The sequence below is a fragment of the Nyctibius grandis genome, chromosome 21 (genome assembly GCF_013368605.1).
Source record: "Nyctibius grandis isolate bNycGra1 chromosome 21, bNycGra1.pri, whole genome shotgun sequence".
Taxonomy (NCBI): Eukaryota; Metazoa; Chordata; class Aves; order Nyctibiiformes; family Nyctibiidae; genus Nyctibius; species Nyctibius grandis.
In genome coordinates, this window is record NC_090678.1 from 7834465 (window position 1) to 7850217 (window position 15753).

The following is a 15753-nucleotide window of genomic DNA, read 5'->3' on the forward strand; positions in this document are numbered from 1 at the left end:
ATGAAAGCCGCGGCTGTGCTGATAGCCAGCTGATTATAATCTTGCTCTTGCTCTTCTCCTTAATGTGCATGTTCTGTGCCTTTTTCTCTTAACCCGTTTTAGCAAGATAATTTTGTATATGAGTCATTTTATTGTATCTTGACCTTTTGTTTTAAATCTCCCCCTCTTCCCGTGAATTTTGGGTTATTTTTTGTCTTTTTCCTAGGCGACCTCTGCCAGCTGTTCCAGGAGGATCATCCTAACACATGCTTTTCTTTTTTGTTACATGCAATCTGTCCTTTTTTTTTGGTCCAAAATTATCTTTAATTTGCACTAGCCTATTTGTAAATGAAAGATTTTATTTTCAGATGTCAATGATAAGCCTGGATATAAAGAAAATAAAAATTCTGACTACACAATGAATGTGTGCTGTTTTTTATTGAAGGGTCTACCCCCGCTCTTTCTCAAATGGAGCCGTTCACCCCCACAGAAGAAATTGCCTGGGCTTCGTGGAGACTCCCACCCTCCAAGGTGGTGGAGGGAGGGATGTTCTGCTGGGATTCCACCACTGCTTATGAATTCACTAACCACCAGGATTGCTCCATATAAATGGCGTTAGCAGGAAGAACAGCCAGCTTCTTTAATGACAAGAGTCCTATAACATGTCTAATGCACCAGCGGCAGCACCTGGCTGAGAGGAATGTCAAAGGAGAAGACTGCGGCAGTGTCTAGGCTGATGAATCTGCGCAATTATAAATAAATCACAGATGCTCTGACCCTTTTTTTCAAGCTAAACCTCTGAATTCCTTGTGAGCCAACGTCATCGGAGCATCTGAGCTCAAATAGCTGTAAGTAGCTACCTCTGGGATTCCAAATGTGTCTGTCCCTATGGGAAAGATAAAACCTGGGATTTAACATTTAGAACATGTGCTTGTTTTGGGTGCCAGAGAAGTATATGAAGAGTAAGTCTAAAAAAAGGGAAAACCAATGGGTTTTATTGACTTTTTTTCTCGTATGAAAACAAAGAAGGGGTATCTCACAAACCACGCAGACAGATCAGGAGGCACTGCACAGATATGAACCGGAGGCACAACGCAGCATCAGGACTCAGCCTGTTGTTTCAGGAGCACAAACGCGACGTTTCTTTGTAGTAGGAAGTTCACGGTGAGAGGGAGCTGCAGTGGTGCTGCTCAGGGGATGGGGGCAGGAGTGGAGGAGATCAGTATCGTGTGTGTGTGTAGAAGGGGCCTGACAACACCCAGGTGGTGCTCGGTTTCAAGCCAGGCCTGACACAGCTTTGCTAAATTTGGGCAATTCTTGTTCCAGCTGATTTAAGTCCCTGCTGACCACTCCTATATCCAGGGAGCTGCTGAACCACCTGCATGTGCTGGGGAACACCAGACACTGAGTTTGATGAAATTATAAGGGGGTACAAGCCCAGAGAGCTGTAGACTTACAGAGATTTTTCTTTCTTCTCACTTAGACTTTGTCTTTTGGTAGAGTACAGCAGAAGAAACAGCAATGGTATTAGCAAAAAGGGGAAAAAGAAAAGAGTACAGCAATTCTTAGGAGAGGGAGATAAATAATCATTCCTGCTCAACCTTTGGACTGCATGCGCTAAACTAGGAATTGCTGGAGCTGGAAAGAGTACAGTGATGGGCAAGGTGCTTCCCAGCACCCTGGGGAAAGGGAGAAATGGAGCCTCCCAACAGTCCCATTAACACAAGTGTCCCAAGAGTAGAGGATGAGGAAGGGAGATCAGACTGGCCATATCTTTCATCTGTGGAACTTGCTACTGTCAGGTACTGAGGCAAAAAACCCTCAGCAGAGTTCAGGAATTGTGTATTTTCAGGACTCCTACAGAGGCAACAGCATCTGTACCCAGGGAGCTCTTGAGGAGGTTCTGGCCATGCTTCACCTCCCAGGTAAGAGGGAATGGGAACAGGCTGAATTTCACAACCTGCTTTTTTCCCAGGTTGTTCAAAAACCTGTTCCACGCTGGGGGAAGCTCTCGCTGCATTCCCTCGGGGATACGGCATGGTACCCACAGGTGAGCCAACAACAAATAAAAGGTGGCTGACGTTTTAGTTGTATGGCCTTACTTGCAGCACCCCAACCAGGAGCTGCTGCCCTCCTAGCTGCCAGCTGACCTCCATGCGTGAGGCTGTACGGCACAAACTTCTTTCTCGGGGCACTTTATGGTGTTAAACCTTTCACAGAAATCTTTACCTTCTTCTGAAGTATTTGATTAAAAAATATTGTTGGAAAGAGAACTCCGAACTTTATAGTTTTCTGGTAGCTATTCTTAAAATCTCTTAAGCGGAAAGACAAAGGTATTGGTGTGCTGGGACACCTTGTCAAGTTCTTTAGCATCAACTCACAGGATGACTTTTTGAAGAAGCTGTTTAACCTTGTCTATGCTATTCCCACCCTGCAATGGTGTACATCTGTGGCTAGGTGGAGGAGGCCAAGGGTGCTGCACAGGCTGGTGGCATTACACGTCCTAGGCTGCTTTTCAATGGATGGGTTAGGACCAAAATCCTATTTTGGTTTCGTGATTGTTCACATTGTTGCTGTTGCCTCCCACATCACAAAGCTGAGAAAAGCTTAGTGATTAGTGTGGGAATTGAAGAGATATAAAGCTCTTGCCTTCAAAGACTAAAGCTTCACTTTTTCCAGGCTTCCCAGATCCAGTCTCCCATGTGGGGAGGGATGCGGGCCCCTGACAGCACAGTGTGGGTGGCTGACACTTGCCTTTTCCTGCAGCAGAGGCTGTAGATGGAGATTCCAGATGGCACGTGTCAGCAGCTCCCCCAGGAGCAAGGCTTGTCCCCAGCCAGTTTACAATTACTCGCATTTGGCCAGCTTCAAATCAAAAGAAAATGTCCCACTGAAGTACTCGATCTCAGTGGACTTGGAAACTTAAGAGAAAGAAACTGCACTTCCTTGTAACGCAAAATAACATTTAACTCTTTGGAGTTGGTCGATGATGATCTGGTTGCATGCAAACTGAGAAGGAGCTATTTCTTTGGTCTCAGCGTGTGCTTCATCAGAGAAGGCACAGAACGGTACGCTGAGGTAGCGAATGCTCGAAGAGCATCCAGCTTTACTGCTGAGCTGGGCGTAGGGTTATGGCAAAGTTTTGTTCTCTAGAGGATATTCTGACCTCAGGCACGAAGACATGCTCATAATCTCCATTTATTCAGAATCTTAAAGAACTTCAGCAGCATTGCAGAGCATGTGTCCTCAGGAGAAGGTCAGAGAAGTCCTAGGGAAACTCCGCCTGGCCTTTGCGTCTCCTCCCCTCCCTGGCTCTCTCTTGCATTTTTCCCTCCTTCGAAGTCGTTTTGTGCATCCAGGCCGTGGACTGGGCTTTATATTTTCATCTGCCAGGTTAGGGAGAGCAGGGTATCTGTGTGGGCAAGCCAAGGGGAGGGCTAAGCCTTTCCCCAGGGGTTCTCTGGGCAAGGACTGAGGCTAAGGAGGAGGTGAAGGGAAGGAGCTGGGCAGAGCAGAGGCCTGGGGCTGTGGGCAGGGATGAAACTGCCTGCGGCAGGCTGGACAGGACACATCCTGCGTCCTGCCTGGTGCTGGGCGGACGGGGCCTGCTGCATCAGTCGAAGCCCAGGGATCTGCACCGGTGATCCTGTGGGTTCCAGCTGTGGCTGAGGGGCTGGTGGCAGTCTGTGCCTGTCTCCACCTGGAACGTCTGGGGAGTTGATGTTTGCACATTTCCTAACCCAGAGCTGGTTTTGAGAGTCTGAATTTGGGAAGAGTATTTTTGGGGAAGTATTTCTCCTTGGGGGAAGGGGTGCAGCAGAAACTCTGCTTTCTTGTAGCCTCTGCTGCGATAGACGTTACAACAGGCGCCAGGCAGGCTAGATGAGATTTACTTTTGATTTATACTCAAGTCTTGCCCTGCTGATGGACTCTTTGAATCGGCTTTAGATGGCAGCGTTACAATGGCATTAGCCCAGCGCGAGAGGGGACATCCCGCTCGCTGAGCAGCTTTCTGGGAAACCTCCCTATAAAAAAAACAGCCTTCTTTCCAAAGAACTGAAAAATGTCATCTGGACTGTGAGCATCTGGCTACTCCGTGCTCCCTGCGAGACTGAGGCACAGGCTCTAAACTTCCGCAGGTTTTAATTAAAACCAAAGTGAGATGTAGTCGTCACCATGACGACAACAGCAACATTTAACACTTGGCAAGAGCCATAGCAAAGCGCTGGAGGTGTTGGGGACTCCGCCGGGGGTTGCTCATTTCCGAGAAAGCCCAAGGAGCGCGCGGCAAGCGCCCGCTCACGGGGGTGAGATGCTGGCGCTCGAAGGGAGGGGGTAAATCAAGCAGAAAGTTGCACTTCTGCAGTGTTGGGTTTCCAAAAGAGAAAACTTTCATAAAAACCCCGGTAATGCCAAATGCATCCCTGGAAGGTGAGGCTGGGGCGGTGTGTGCATCCCTTCCCTCTGGCAGTGCCGGCTCCGGCGGGCTCTGCTCCCTGGAGCAGGGCCGGGCTGCCGAGGGACCGTCTCAGATGGGAGCAGGGGAAGGGCAAGGGCTGGGTAAGCCCTCCCTGTCCCCAGGCTGGCCTGGCTTGGCCTGGCCTCCAGCGGGACTTGTTTGCCAGGAGCGCCCTCTGTTGCGGTGTGTGCGGTGCCGGACAGACGGATGGCTGCTGGACAGACGGACGGCCGCCAGACAGGCCCCCAATGGGCCCAGCTGCTGTTGCAGCAGCCTGGTATGTCCCCAGCTGGTGGATGCACCCTTGGAGGTCTATGCTGAGCTCCATCCCTCTGGGTCAGGGTCTGGCCCGTGGCGAGGCCAGATCCGCCTCTGGGAGGGGGTTAGAGGCAGGAGGAAGGCTCTTGCCTCCTCACCCCACTCCCTCCTAAGGGATTTAGGGTAATGTGGTATCTGGCAGTGTCGTGAGGCTATTCTAGCACCAGCGACCGGTGGGTACAGGTGAGTTGGGCTCTGCACCGCACCCATCCCAGGTGCCCTCGTGCTCAGTCCTGCAAGTCCAGCAGCACCCACCACCCCGCACCCCCACCCTGCCCACAGCGACCCTCACCCAGCCCCCTTCCCCTCCAGCCCTCCTGGGAAAGTGCTGTCAGTCCCCACCGCACACATCGAGGTCCCTGGGGCCGAGGGCACTGTGGGCATGTTGTGGGGCACATCTGAGCCAGATGTGCATTTCCGTGTGGCATTTCTGCTCAGGGGATGCACACCCCCCCCTGCACCCCCCCAAACGCAGGTATGGGTCTGCGTGGCCAGGGCACAGACTGCCCCAGTCGCCTGCACCCTGAGCTGCTGCACGGGCCGGCTACTCTGCAGGGTTCAGCTCCTTCCTTCGCCAAAACCAAGCAGATCAGGTCTGGAAACAGATGATGAGGGTAGTGCAAATGTGGTCCTCATTACTGGGCGAGGGGCTTTATTGAATTGGTGTCCTCTCCCCCAGGCTGTCCCCCAGCAAGGACCTTTGCACTGCTCACAGCAGAAGGTCCCCTCTCCCCCTGGGCCAGGCCTACATGAGGAACCTGGAGAGGTCCTCCTTGATTTCAGCCTCGTCCCATGGCCCATGGATGTTGTCCTTGAGCAGCTGAAGGCGGATGAGCCAGTAAGGGCAGAGGCAGGAGATGGCAAGCAGCAGCGAAGCGAAGAGCACGGCACCCACGCTGGAGACGGTGGCCAGCCCCGCCAGTGCTGCCAGCGCAAAGAGCACTGTCACCCCCACGTAGCATCGGGGCGTCTGGGCTTTCAGCTTCTTCTGCAGCATGGGCCAGAGGGCGAAGATCTGCATGGCGAAGGTGACCATGACGAAGGCGTGGAGGGAGCGAGGCAGGCGGGAGGCCAGGCACACCGAGGCAAAGATGGCCATGTTGAGGGACAGCGTGCTGGAGACGATGGCGGCGTTGGCGCCATAGTCGAAGAAGATGAGGTGACCGAGGAGCATGAGGGCCGACATGGCGTAGATGGTGTCCGTGCTGATAGACTCCGTCAGCGTCTTCAGCACCGGCGAGAAGCCGTAGGTGAAGGCGGCGAACACCAGCGTGCTCTTCAGGTCGGCCCACCGCGCCCGCCCGCTCGCCCGCCGCCCGGCCCCACCGTCCACGGCGTCGAAGAGTACGTAGCCGAGCAGGGAGGAGACCAGGGCCGCCGCGAAGAGCCCCTGCGGGCTCAGCACCCCGGCGTCCATGTACCACCAGGTGACGACGAAGACGCAGACGCTGCAGAGCTGCTGCACCACCGCTCCCGACTGGAAGACCACGGCCCGGTACCGGTACCGGCGGGCGTGCACGTTCTTCCGCAGCTCCTCCAGGAACCGCTGGTCTACGTAGTTATCGGGGAAGGGCTGCCGCTCGTACAGCACCTTCTGCCACCGCCGCCCGGGGACCGGCTCCATCTCCCCGGGCCGGGGGCGGGGTTGACGTCGCCGCCGCCGGACCCCGCGGGCGGCGCAAGGGACGCCGGGCGCTCGGCGCTGCCCCCTGCCGGCGGGAGGCGCCGCCAGCGGGGCGGACATGGCGGGGGGGCCGGCGGGAGCTCCGGGGGTCCCGGGCCGGGCAGGACCTGGGGGAAGCAGGAGCCTGCGGGGGCTCCTGCTCTGGGGTGAGCCCCCTCCTCACCCGGGGCTGCCCTCCCCTCTCGCTGCAAGCAGGTTGTTCCCTGCAGCTCCCTCCATTCAGCATTTGGGGGGGTTCAGGGGAGACCCCCAGGCTGCTCCCTGCATTCACCTTTTGGGGGGTCCAAGGGGAACTCCCAGGCTGTTCCCTGCTTTAAGCTTTGGGGAGGTCAGGGGAGACCCCCAGTTCCATGCTGGGATTCGGACGTGGCCATCCTGAGTGCCACAGCCCCTATCCTGCACGCAGGCTTCTGCATGGGGGTGCTGCTGGGGCCTCGCTCTGCCTGTCCTCCCCCCCAAAACAGCCCGGCTGGCAGCCACAGGGGGTACCCCCAGCCCCGCGGGAAGGAGGGATCATAGAATCCCCAATCGTTTTGGTTGGAAAGGACCTTCAAGATGCTCCCTGCTGCGGGCTGGGCTGGTTCTGCCACAGCCCCCACACCGGCTGTGCCCACGGACAGTGGCAAAGGGCTGCAGGGGACCCTCCTGCAGCCCCAAAGCGCCATCCAGAAGTGGGCATGGAGAAGGGCACGGCCGGTCGGTGGGATGTTGGCCTGGTCCTCTCTCTGCTGGGACATCCCCGTGTGTGTCCGGCCTCGCTGCGCAGTGAGTGACCCCAGCCCCACTCCCATCCCAGCCCAGCGAGGCACCAGCTTTTCTGGGCAAACCAGGCTCCAGCGCCCACGTCGGGGAATGTGGGTGTGATGCTGCGAGCACAGGTCGCTGTTCCCCTGCGGCTCCTGGCTGCCTGCAGCCTGGTCCTGCCCTGCTCCCCCAGCCTGCCGGCACCCCCCAGAAGCCGAGCAGGAGGGAAAGGAGAAGCCGTGGCTGAGCAGGGGCCAAGAACTGCAGCTCTGCAAGGACCCCCATCTCCTGCGCTGCCCATCCCCTTGCCAAAGGGACTGAGCTCGTGTGCAGTGATGGGACTGGGGAACAAGAAGGGACAAGGGGAGGTTTCGCACAGGCAAGAGGTGTTTTCCCTAAGTGTGTGTTTGTGCTCAGGTCAGATCCCTCCCAGCCCCGGAGAGGTGCTCGCTGGGGAGGAGCTGCTTACTTTGGCCTCAGCTGAGGCCACGATCTGTACCCGAGAGGCCTCAGCCCGGGGTAGAGCAGCCCCGAACACTGCCCTGTTTGTGCTTCAGGAAGGGGCATTTGTGGCCATCCTGTCACGGTGGCAGCACATGAAAGAGCTGACGGTTGTTTCTGCCCCCCCAGCCCTCATGCCTTTCCCTTCGCATGGGCAGGAGCCAGCCAGCACCTGCCATGGAGGACTCTCCAAGCAAGACCCCACCTCGTCCAGATACGTGCAGAGCAGCAGGTAACCCCCACAATGCTGGTGTGCCTTCGGGGGGCGCCTCAGGCTGAGCCACTCCTCGGTGACATCTAAAAAGTGCCACCTTACAGCCCCAGCCCTAGTCCTGTGCCCTTACACTCCCTCCGCAGGGCAGGAGCGGTTGCTTACCTTGTGCCAAAGGGCAAAGCTGGCAGCCTCCAAGCTAGGACGGAGCTGGACTCAGTTTTAGCTGCCCTCCCTAAAAGCCCCCATCCTTGTGCTCGGTACAGGGCCACACGTGTGCCTCCGTACGAGCGCCTCCATGTGTGTGTCTCCGTGCGCACGAGCCGGTGCCCGCAGGGACAGGGAGTGCTGCCAGTTCCCGCGATTGCTGGCATCGCCTCGAAGCCAGAGCCTGGGAACTCAAGATTTTGAACGAAATGTCGTTCTCCTGAAGTCGCAGAGTAAAGCTGGGGCATGCAAAAGAAACGCTCAGAGGCCAGCGTGCCCCTCCTGTTCGCCCGGGAAGAGACATGGCCCCCGCAGTGGAGGAACGCCACCTCCCATGGGCACGGGCAGGGCAGCACTCCGCTCTCACTGCGAGTGGGTTTCAGCAGGTTTGGTTCGATTTGGCCCTGGGCTGTTACACATAACCATGATGCTCCAGGGACCAGGAACAGCGGGTTGGGCTGGGGCTGGGGCACGAAGCTGCCTGGATGTGGTCAGGTCCATCTGGAAACCCCAATGGAGCAGGGAGAATAGAGGCAAGGGGTGCTTCTTGCACCCCTTGAAATCTCCTCTGCTGTGGGCCACTAAAGGCCCCCTCAGAGGCAGGGAGAGGCGGGAGAGCACGGCTCTTTGGTGACTCGCAGCGTCCCTGAGCCATGCCGGTGATGCCAGCTGCGGCGGCAGCAGAGCAAAGCTGCTCTGGGAGCTGCCAGCGCAGCAGCTGTAGCCCTGGCCCTGTGGGGTGCCCAGCCACCAGACAAGGGGATCACCCTGGCTGTGCCAAGACCTGCTGGGCCAGGCGCCCGCTCGGTGCTTGGGAGACCCCAACGGGCTCCAGCATGAAGGAGGTGCCGCTGCTGTGCTGGCACCGTGTCCCACGGGAGAGGACGGTGTGTGCCCGGCCACGCTGCGGACGTACCGCCTGCGGTCCAAAGGGCAGCGCAGCCCTGCCCAGGTGGCCCAGACTTTGCCTGCGGGAGAATGACTCACCTGCCTGCACGACAGTCCTAGCGGGACCTGCCAAGGGACCCGCCGCGGGACCGGCCACGGGACCGGCCACGTCACCGTCTGTCCCCGACGGTCAGAGGGGAACACGTGCCGTGGAGTCACCCCTCGGCCCTCCTGGGGCTACGTGGCCGATGGAGCTCTCTTGGCGGGGATGAGCAGTAGCTAAGGTCAACGATGCAAAACCCCTTTTGTGAGTGTGTTAATTCCCGCTCTGGATTCCATGTGACAAGACCTCCCTCACCTCACAATTGGGTGTCCCCAAGTGCCACTGGCGTCTGGAGCAGCTGTAAGATGGTGAGTGCTGTGAGACCCTCTGCTGAAATGCAGAAATGAGGAGTGGGACACCATGGCACTTCAAACCCCACACAGGTTGAGGGCCTGTGGGCTTGGCTGTCCCCTGCCCCTTGCAAAGGGACCCCACTGCGGAGTTGTTTAGTTTCTGCCGGGCTCCAGACATTTGAATGCGCTGCTAAAGCTGTCTGGAAGGCAGGCTGGAAAAGGTGACAGGCTGGGCCTGAAATAGCTGTGGCTGATCCAGGCTGGAGAGATGTGAGTATCACAGCATGGAGGGCACAGCATGCCCCGCTGCCAGCTCAGGGCTGCCTCCAGGTGTGTCTGCTTGTCCTCGGGGTGGGACCATTCCTTGTGCCACAAAGAAGGAGGCTTTGAAATAACTAAACAGCACATCCTGCTTAGGGTTCCAGCTCGCCTGAGGCTGCACGGGCAAGGGCAGTTCCCGCACCTCTCAGCGTCCCTCGGCTGGGGCTCTTCCCCTGCATCTCACCCGTGTCACCCCGCAGGGGACAGGGCTGTCCCGGCTGCGAGTCTGCAGTGGCGCCTGCAGCTTCGCAGGCTGCCTCGCAGTGTGGGTTCCGTCCTTCTCGCTGTCCCTGTGCAGCGAGCAGCGCCTGCACCCTGTGCTGCGTGTCCCAGGTTGCAGCAGTGGAGCTGGGTCCCTCTGTGGGCCTGGGGCAGTGGCACGGAGGGGGCTGCCTGCGAGCGCAGCTGTGGACACTCAGGCTTCGTTTCTCTGCCAAGCGATCCCCCAGCCTTCCCCTTTGCCCCTGGAGCTGAACCCTCCCTCTGCAGGAATGTTTTCCTGGGGGGAGGTTGGCTCAGCTCCAGCTGTGGAATTTTTCCATGCCCAGAGACCATCTTCTGCCTTAAATGGCCCTGTAACATGGCTGTGGCTGCTCTCCCGTAATCACCTATTTAAGGGTTTTATGGATCCAGTCCCCGGCGTGGAGTGGGATGACACCAGCCCAGCGCCTCGCAGCTGGGCTGAGCCCCACAGGGGATGCTAGTACCCTCCGAGGCAACAAGCTGAGACGAGGAGGTACCGAGGCTGCTGGAGACACCCAGCGATGCTGCTCTGGGCTGGGGAGAGCGGTCGCGGAAACAGGGATCAGGTCTGAGGAGCCCAGGCTGGACCGGCATCTGCCAGGGCGAGGTTTGGGACTTGCTGAGCCTGTTGCAGTGGGAGGAGGATGGGAAAGCTGCTACAGAGCTGGGTTAAGGAGCTGGGGCAGGAGAGATGTGATGTGGAAAGGCACACGCTTGCAGGGACGTGACCTCTGGAAGACACAGCCTCTGGGGTGGCTGCGAAACTGAGCTCCCTCGGCCCTGGCATCCCCTGGCAGTCAGCACGGATCGGTGAAGCCCCGTGGCAGAACACCCCATCACCTGTGCTGGGCTCCTGGGAGAGGGAGAAGCTGGCCCAGCTGGGGTCCTGGCCACCTTCAGGGCAGTGGGTCAGTAGGGGTTCCCATTTTGTAGATGAACTCTGTGAAGGTCAAGCTGTCACCTAGTGGAGATGTTTTTGGTATTTAATCTGCTTTAAAAAAAAAAAAAAATCCCTAGGAAACTGCAGCCAAAAATGGCATCAATGATGCGCTCTGCCAGCTGCAGGGTGCTCCAAGGTGGGAGTCCAAACTTCAGCTGCCCACGTAAGCTCAGCTCAACCCTCAGCCGTACGTGGCACGTCCCTAACCCACAGACACGGGGAGGAAACCAGACCTTGGGGGTGAAAAACTAAAACCTGCCTGTGGGTCCTGAGTGTGGGTTGTCATGGAAGGTGAAAAATGTCTGAAATTTGGGAGCGAGGAGTGTCTTTGGTTCCTGTGGGTGCCCCCAAGACCCGGCAGAGCAGAGCTGGGGCTCCTGAACAAAGCTTTTGCTGAGCGTTTTCCGACTCTATTCTCCTTTGTTTAGCCCCAAATTTGAAGCGTGGGGGTGGGATGTGAAGTGCTGACCCAGCTCTGCACTTTTTTTGATGAAAAAGGTATCAAGAGCTGCAGGTGGCAAAACACTCTGCAAAAGCCAACTCCTCGGAGGACGAAAGCATCGTACCATTGGGGAGAGCTGGTAACCAGGGTGGTGGTTGCTGGAGCCACGGCTGGAGCCACCAGCCTACCCAGGGGATATTTTTGTTCTTTAGCTGTGTAAGTGCAAACAAAGGCAGAAATAGATGGGGACGGGGGACAATAGATGAAATGGAGCATGCAGACAGGCCGGCTGGGGAAAAGTTTGGTATGTACAAGTTGAAAGAGGTTGTAAATCATTGCGTTAGCTTGCTGTGCTGCGAAAGGATCCTCCTCTGCGCTCACCTTCCCACTTGACTAGTAAAGAAGCATTTGTTCAAACACAGCATGGCCTCAGCCTGGAAACGCAGCAGTTTCGGAGGAGATCTGTGCCCCAGGAGCCCTTCCTGCCCTCTTCCCGTGAATATTTACCTGGAGCCTCCAAGCAGGAGCCCACATGCTTGGCAAGAGTGGTGCAATGTCGGGTCGAGGTGTGTTTTACACTGCTGGGAAATCCCAGCCCACGCAGTGCTCTTCCCTGCAATGTGAGAGCGTCCTAACCCAAGACATGGGGAGGAGGGTCCCCTGGGCCAGGCCCTGCGGGACGTGCATGTTTCCCTGCGAGCACGTGGGTCCCTGCCACCAGCCACCCCCTCATCCCGCTCCCTATTTTTAAATATCTGCCAGGGAGGGGATGGAGCCAGGTGGGAATTCAGTTTATTTTAGCACTCGGCAAAAGGGGAAGGGAAGGAGCTGAGCGCCGAGCCCGTGGTGTTCCCTGTGCCTTCCCAGCGGGCCCTTCTCGTCCCTCACTCCCCACCGCTTGCATCTGGCAGAGGAGCTGCTGCTCCTGCGCAGGCTGTGCCGCCCTCTGTCCTGGTTTCATGAGGATAAAATTGATAGAATCACTTTTCTGTTACATTTTGTTTGTTTGTGGCCAGCTGTGGTGTGGTGATCAAGGCCATCAGCAGTGAAAGCCAGGGCAGCTGCCCCAGGCTGGCCCACAGGTGTATTCTATAGCATTAATGTCACATTCACTATAAAGGGGAAAGCTGGATAGGGATGAGGGGGGCTCTTTTTGCTCTGCTTTCTTTTCCCCTTCCTCCTCTTCTTCTTCTTCTCAACGATTGCTATACCTGGAGTGACTCGCCACCACTCTGTAGCTAAGTATAATTTTGTGTGTTTTGTCTTAGCATTGATATTGGCTTCCTTATTTTATTAAACCTGTTTAAATTTTAACCCATGACTCTCCTTCCTTTTCCCAATTCCCTTTCTCGGTTGGGGAAGGGACATTGGGTGAGAGAACAACTGGTTATTGTTTAGCCCGGGTGCAGGCTAAACGAAGACACCCTCCCGGCACCGCTGCCCCGGGCCCCAACCGCCCTCCCAGCCCTGGAGGGGGTTCTCAGTTTTGGTTTTGAGTTGAGCCAAGCCACAGATGTGCCGTCCTGCTGGATCACGCGCCTGCGACGTTGCCCACTTTGGCCTCAATTTGCATGGGGCCATGGATGAAACCCAGCGCCGTGTTGCTCTGGGTGCTTTCCTGGCCCCTCTGCTCACCCTCGGTCCTTATGGGCAGCTTCAGCCCACGCTCTCCTCCCAGAAATAGCACCAAAAAAAAGCTTTACACATCCGTCATGAGGTGTTGCCATTTCTTGGTTTCTGAAGTGAGATTTGCTTTTTCTTCTCCCAGGGGGGCTCAGCCAGCAGCTGCCAGGAAGCACCGTGGGGACGAGCAGGCGCCCACCGCAGCAGTTCACCCTGCAGAGCAGCTGCTGGAAGCCCCTGGCCCCACACCACATCTCCATTGTGTGTGTGACGGACAGCTAATTTTGATTCTCTGTCTCAGCTGCCAGCAGCCGTTTGGACTTTCCCCGCTCCATCATCCCCTCTCGAACAGCAAGAGCAGCTCCTCGGCTGCCGACCACGTTGTCTTCTCTGGCTGGCAGCAGGCAGTGGCCTCTGCGCTGTGGGCACAGCATAGAGCTGAGATGTTGCTGAAGGTCCTACCTTGAACACCTGCCAGCTGGGCTAGCAGAAGGTGGGTCCCTTCTCCTTGAAGCTGTTTTTCCATCCGTTCCCAAGCACTGGCTGTAGGAAAGGGTGTTTTCAGTCGTGCGGGGGCTCTGTGGTCCTGAGACAGGGCTGGGAGGTGTTGTGGCTTCCCGCTGTGCCCCACCTGGGCATCCCTGGAGCAGTCGTTTCATCTCGCATTCCTAGCCAAAGTTAACATTCAAATGAAGCCCATGAAACGAGCAAACCACATACAAATATTTTCAAAAGTGGAATTCCCATTTCAATTCATTTTCTTCATCTTACTTAGATGAAGTTTTGATTTTAAGGTTTTGAGCCCCTAAAGAGGGAAATCTCTCTCCAGACCTCGCTGTGCCCCCTGAGAGCTGCACGAGGGGTCTGAGCCTGCTGCAGGAGGCCCTGGCCACGCATCTGTCAGCGCTTTTGGGAGCCATGGGACTGCACCACCGCCTACCCGTGCCAGATTCCAAGGCTCTTTCAGGCGGAATTGGGGCCGGCTGGCTGGAGATCAGAACAATCGCTCTCCTACACCAGGTCACGCAGCCCCTGCCAAGTGTCACTGTGTGCCATTGTCCCTGCCTGCCAGGAGGAGAGCTGCCCGCTGCTCCTCGCACCATTGCACACCTACCCATGCCCCCATGCATTAAGTAACCCTAACAAGGCTCTGTGCAGAGCAAGCATTTCGGTGACCTGGCCCATGGATATCTGCAGTTTGATCGGCCGGTCGCTGTGACCGCGGCCGCAGCCCGGCAGCCCAGTGTGGTGTCCCCTGGGTTTTAACGAACACAAAGGACGATGTGGGCGAGGGACTCGGTATCCGTGCAGGGGGATGTCCAGGACCTACATTTGGGATCACAGACACATGGCCCCTCCCTGTGGGACAGCACAGCAGCCCCAGCCTGGCAGGGCAGAATCGCCAGTGCAAACTGCACTCCCTGCTGCCTCAGCCCAGGGGTGAAACCCTGCAGCAACCCTCCCCCAAAATCCCATACCTCAGAGAGAGTTTATTGAGTGATGAAAGAGCGATTATCAGCTCAGTTGGAGGCAGAGTTGCTCCTGTTTGGTTTTGCAAGAACAACTTTTTTTTTTTTTTTTTGCACAGCGTGTTCCTCCTCGGTGTGAGCTGCAAAAGAAATAAAAGAAATTCAGGATTTTTTAAAAGTTTTACACTGGTTTGCTGGATTCTCTCCTGCAAGTGGTTAATGGTTCATTTAAAGTCAGAGGAAGCTCTCTGAAGCAACCTTGCAATTTACAGCTTTTCCTTTACTAAATAAGAAACGTTCAGGAAATGAAACAGGAAATTGTGTCTGGAAGGAACAAAAGTTGCGTTGTCCGAACATGCTTACAAAAGATTTACTTTATTTTAACCAGTAAGGAGCCAAGATCAATAGTCAGAAGAGGAAGGGGTTTGTGCGAATTAAATCACTTGTGAAAAAAAAAACCACTTGGGAAAACAAGAAGCTCCTGTAAAAAGCAGATAGGGATGAATGGGGGAGAAGGCTTAGCACCTGCAGCAACCAAATGCTGAAAAGTACTGAAAGATGAAGGCCTGGGGTGTAACCCAGGACCAGGTGTCCCTCCAGAGGTCAAACACTGCTCCACAACCTCAGTGCCCACATCTCTGGGAGATACTCCACAGCCTGTACAACATGCCAGGTCCGTTTGAGCGATAGAGCGCAATGGACAAGCAGTGCACCATCGCTCTGTGGGGTTTGCAGGTAAAACAGCAGCACCTTGTCTTTCTTTCCGCTCAGAAACACCTCACCAAGGTGCCCCTTGGGTGGCTACCTCCAGCTCTCCCTATCCGGGGTGCCGAGCATCACGACCCGGCTTTTATTCCCCGTCAGGAGAGTGATGCTCGTACGGCTGCCAAGGCGACCTGCTATGCTTTGCATGCTCGGTCTTCTGTGCCTGCACATCCACACTGCAGGCATGGAGAGTCCTCTCTGCCCAGGGGCTGCAGGTATCTGCACCATGGGGTGACACGATGACTTGAATACAGCCCCACGGCAGCACTAACCCTTCGTGGGAACGGCACCACCTCGCCTCATCCTGGGATTTGGCCAAGAGCAAGCCAAAACCCTGCTGCAAACGTGCAGCGCTTTTTGAGGATCCCATGTGAATATTTGCTCCCAGGTAACCCTACAGGACATTGGGCTTTGAGGTAATTATGGGCTTTAGTTGGGAGATTGGGTAATCTGTAGATTTTTTTTTACCATTATACTGCTCATCTTATCAGTGGTTGAGAAACAAGCTTAGCAAGCGCTGGTATGTGGGTATGTCAGAGGTGATGAATTGAAACCTCTGTCTG

General features: G+C 56.1%; 2 protein-coding genes across 2 annotated transcripts in view; one reads left to right on the forward strand and one right to left on the reverse strand.

Moving 5' to 3' along the window:
- The window catches only part of DNM3 (dynamin 3), a 183257-nt gene extending 182932 nt beyond the window's left edge, over positions 1-325 (forward strand). The window contains exon 21 of the mRNA XM_068416886.1: positions 206-325. Within this exon, the coding sequence (XP_068272987.1) occupies positions 206-242 (37 nt within the window). The 3' untranslated portion in view covers positions 243-325. The remainder of the gene's footprint in view (positions 1-205) is intronic.
- Positions 326-5365: 5040 nt separating this feature from the next.
- Positions 5366-6422, reverse strand: PIGC (phosphatidylinositol glycan anchor biosynthesis class C). The gene has a single exon (XM_068416991.1). The coding sequence runs from the start codon at positions 6378-6380 to the stop codon at positions 5502-5504; it is 879 nt and encodes a 292-aa protein (XP_068273092.1). The 5' UTR covers positions 6381-6422; the 3' UTR covers positions 5366-5501.
- Between the last annotated feature and the right edge of the window lie 9331 nt (positions 6423-15753).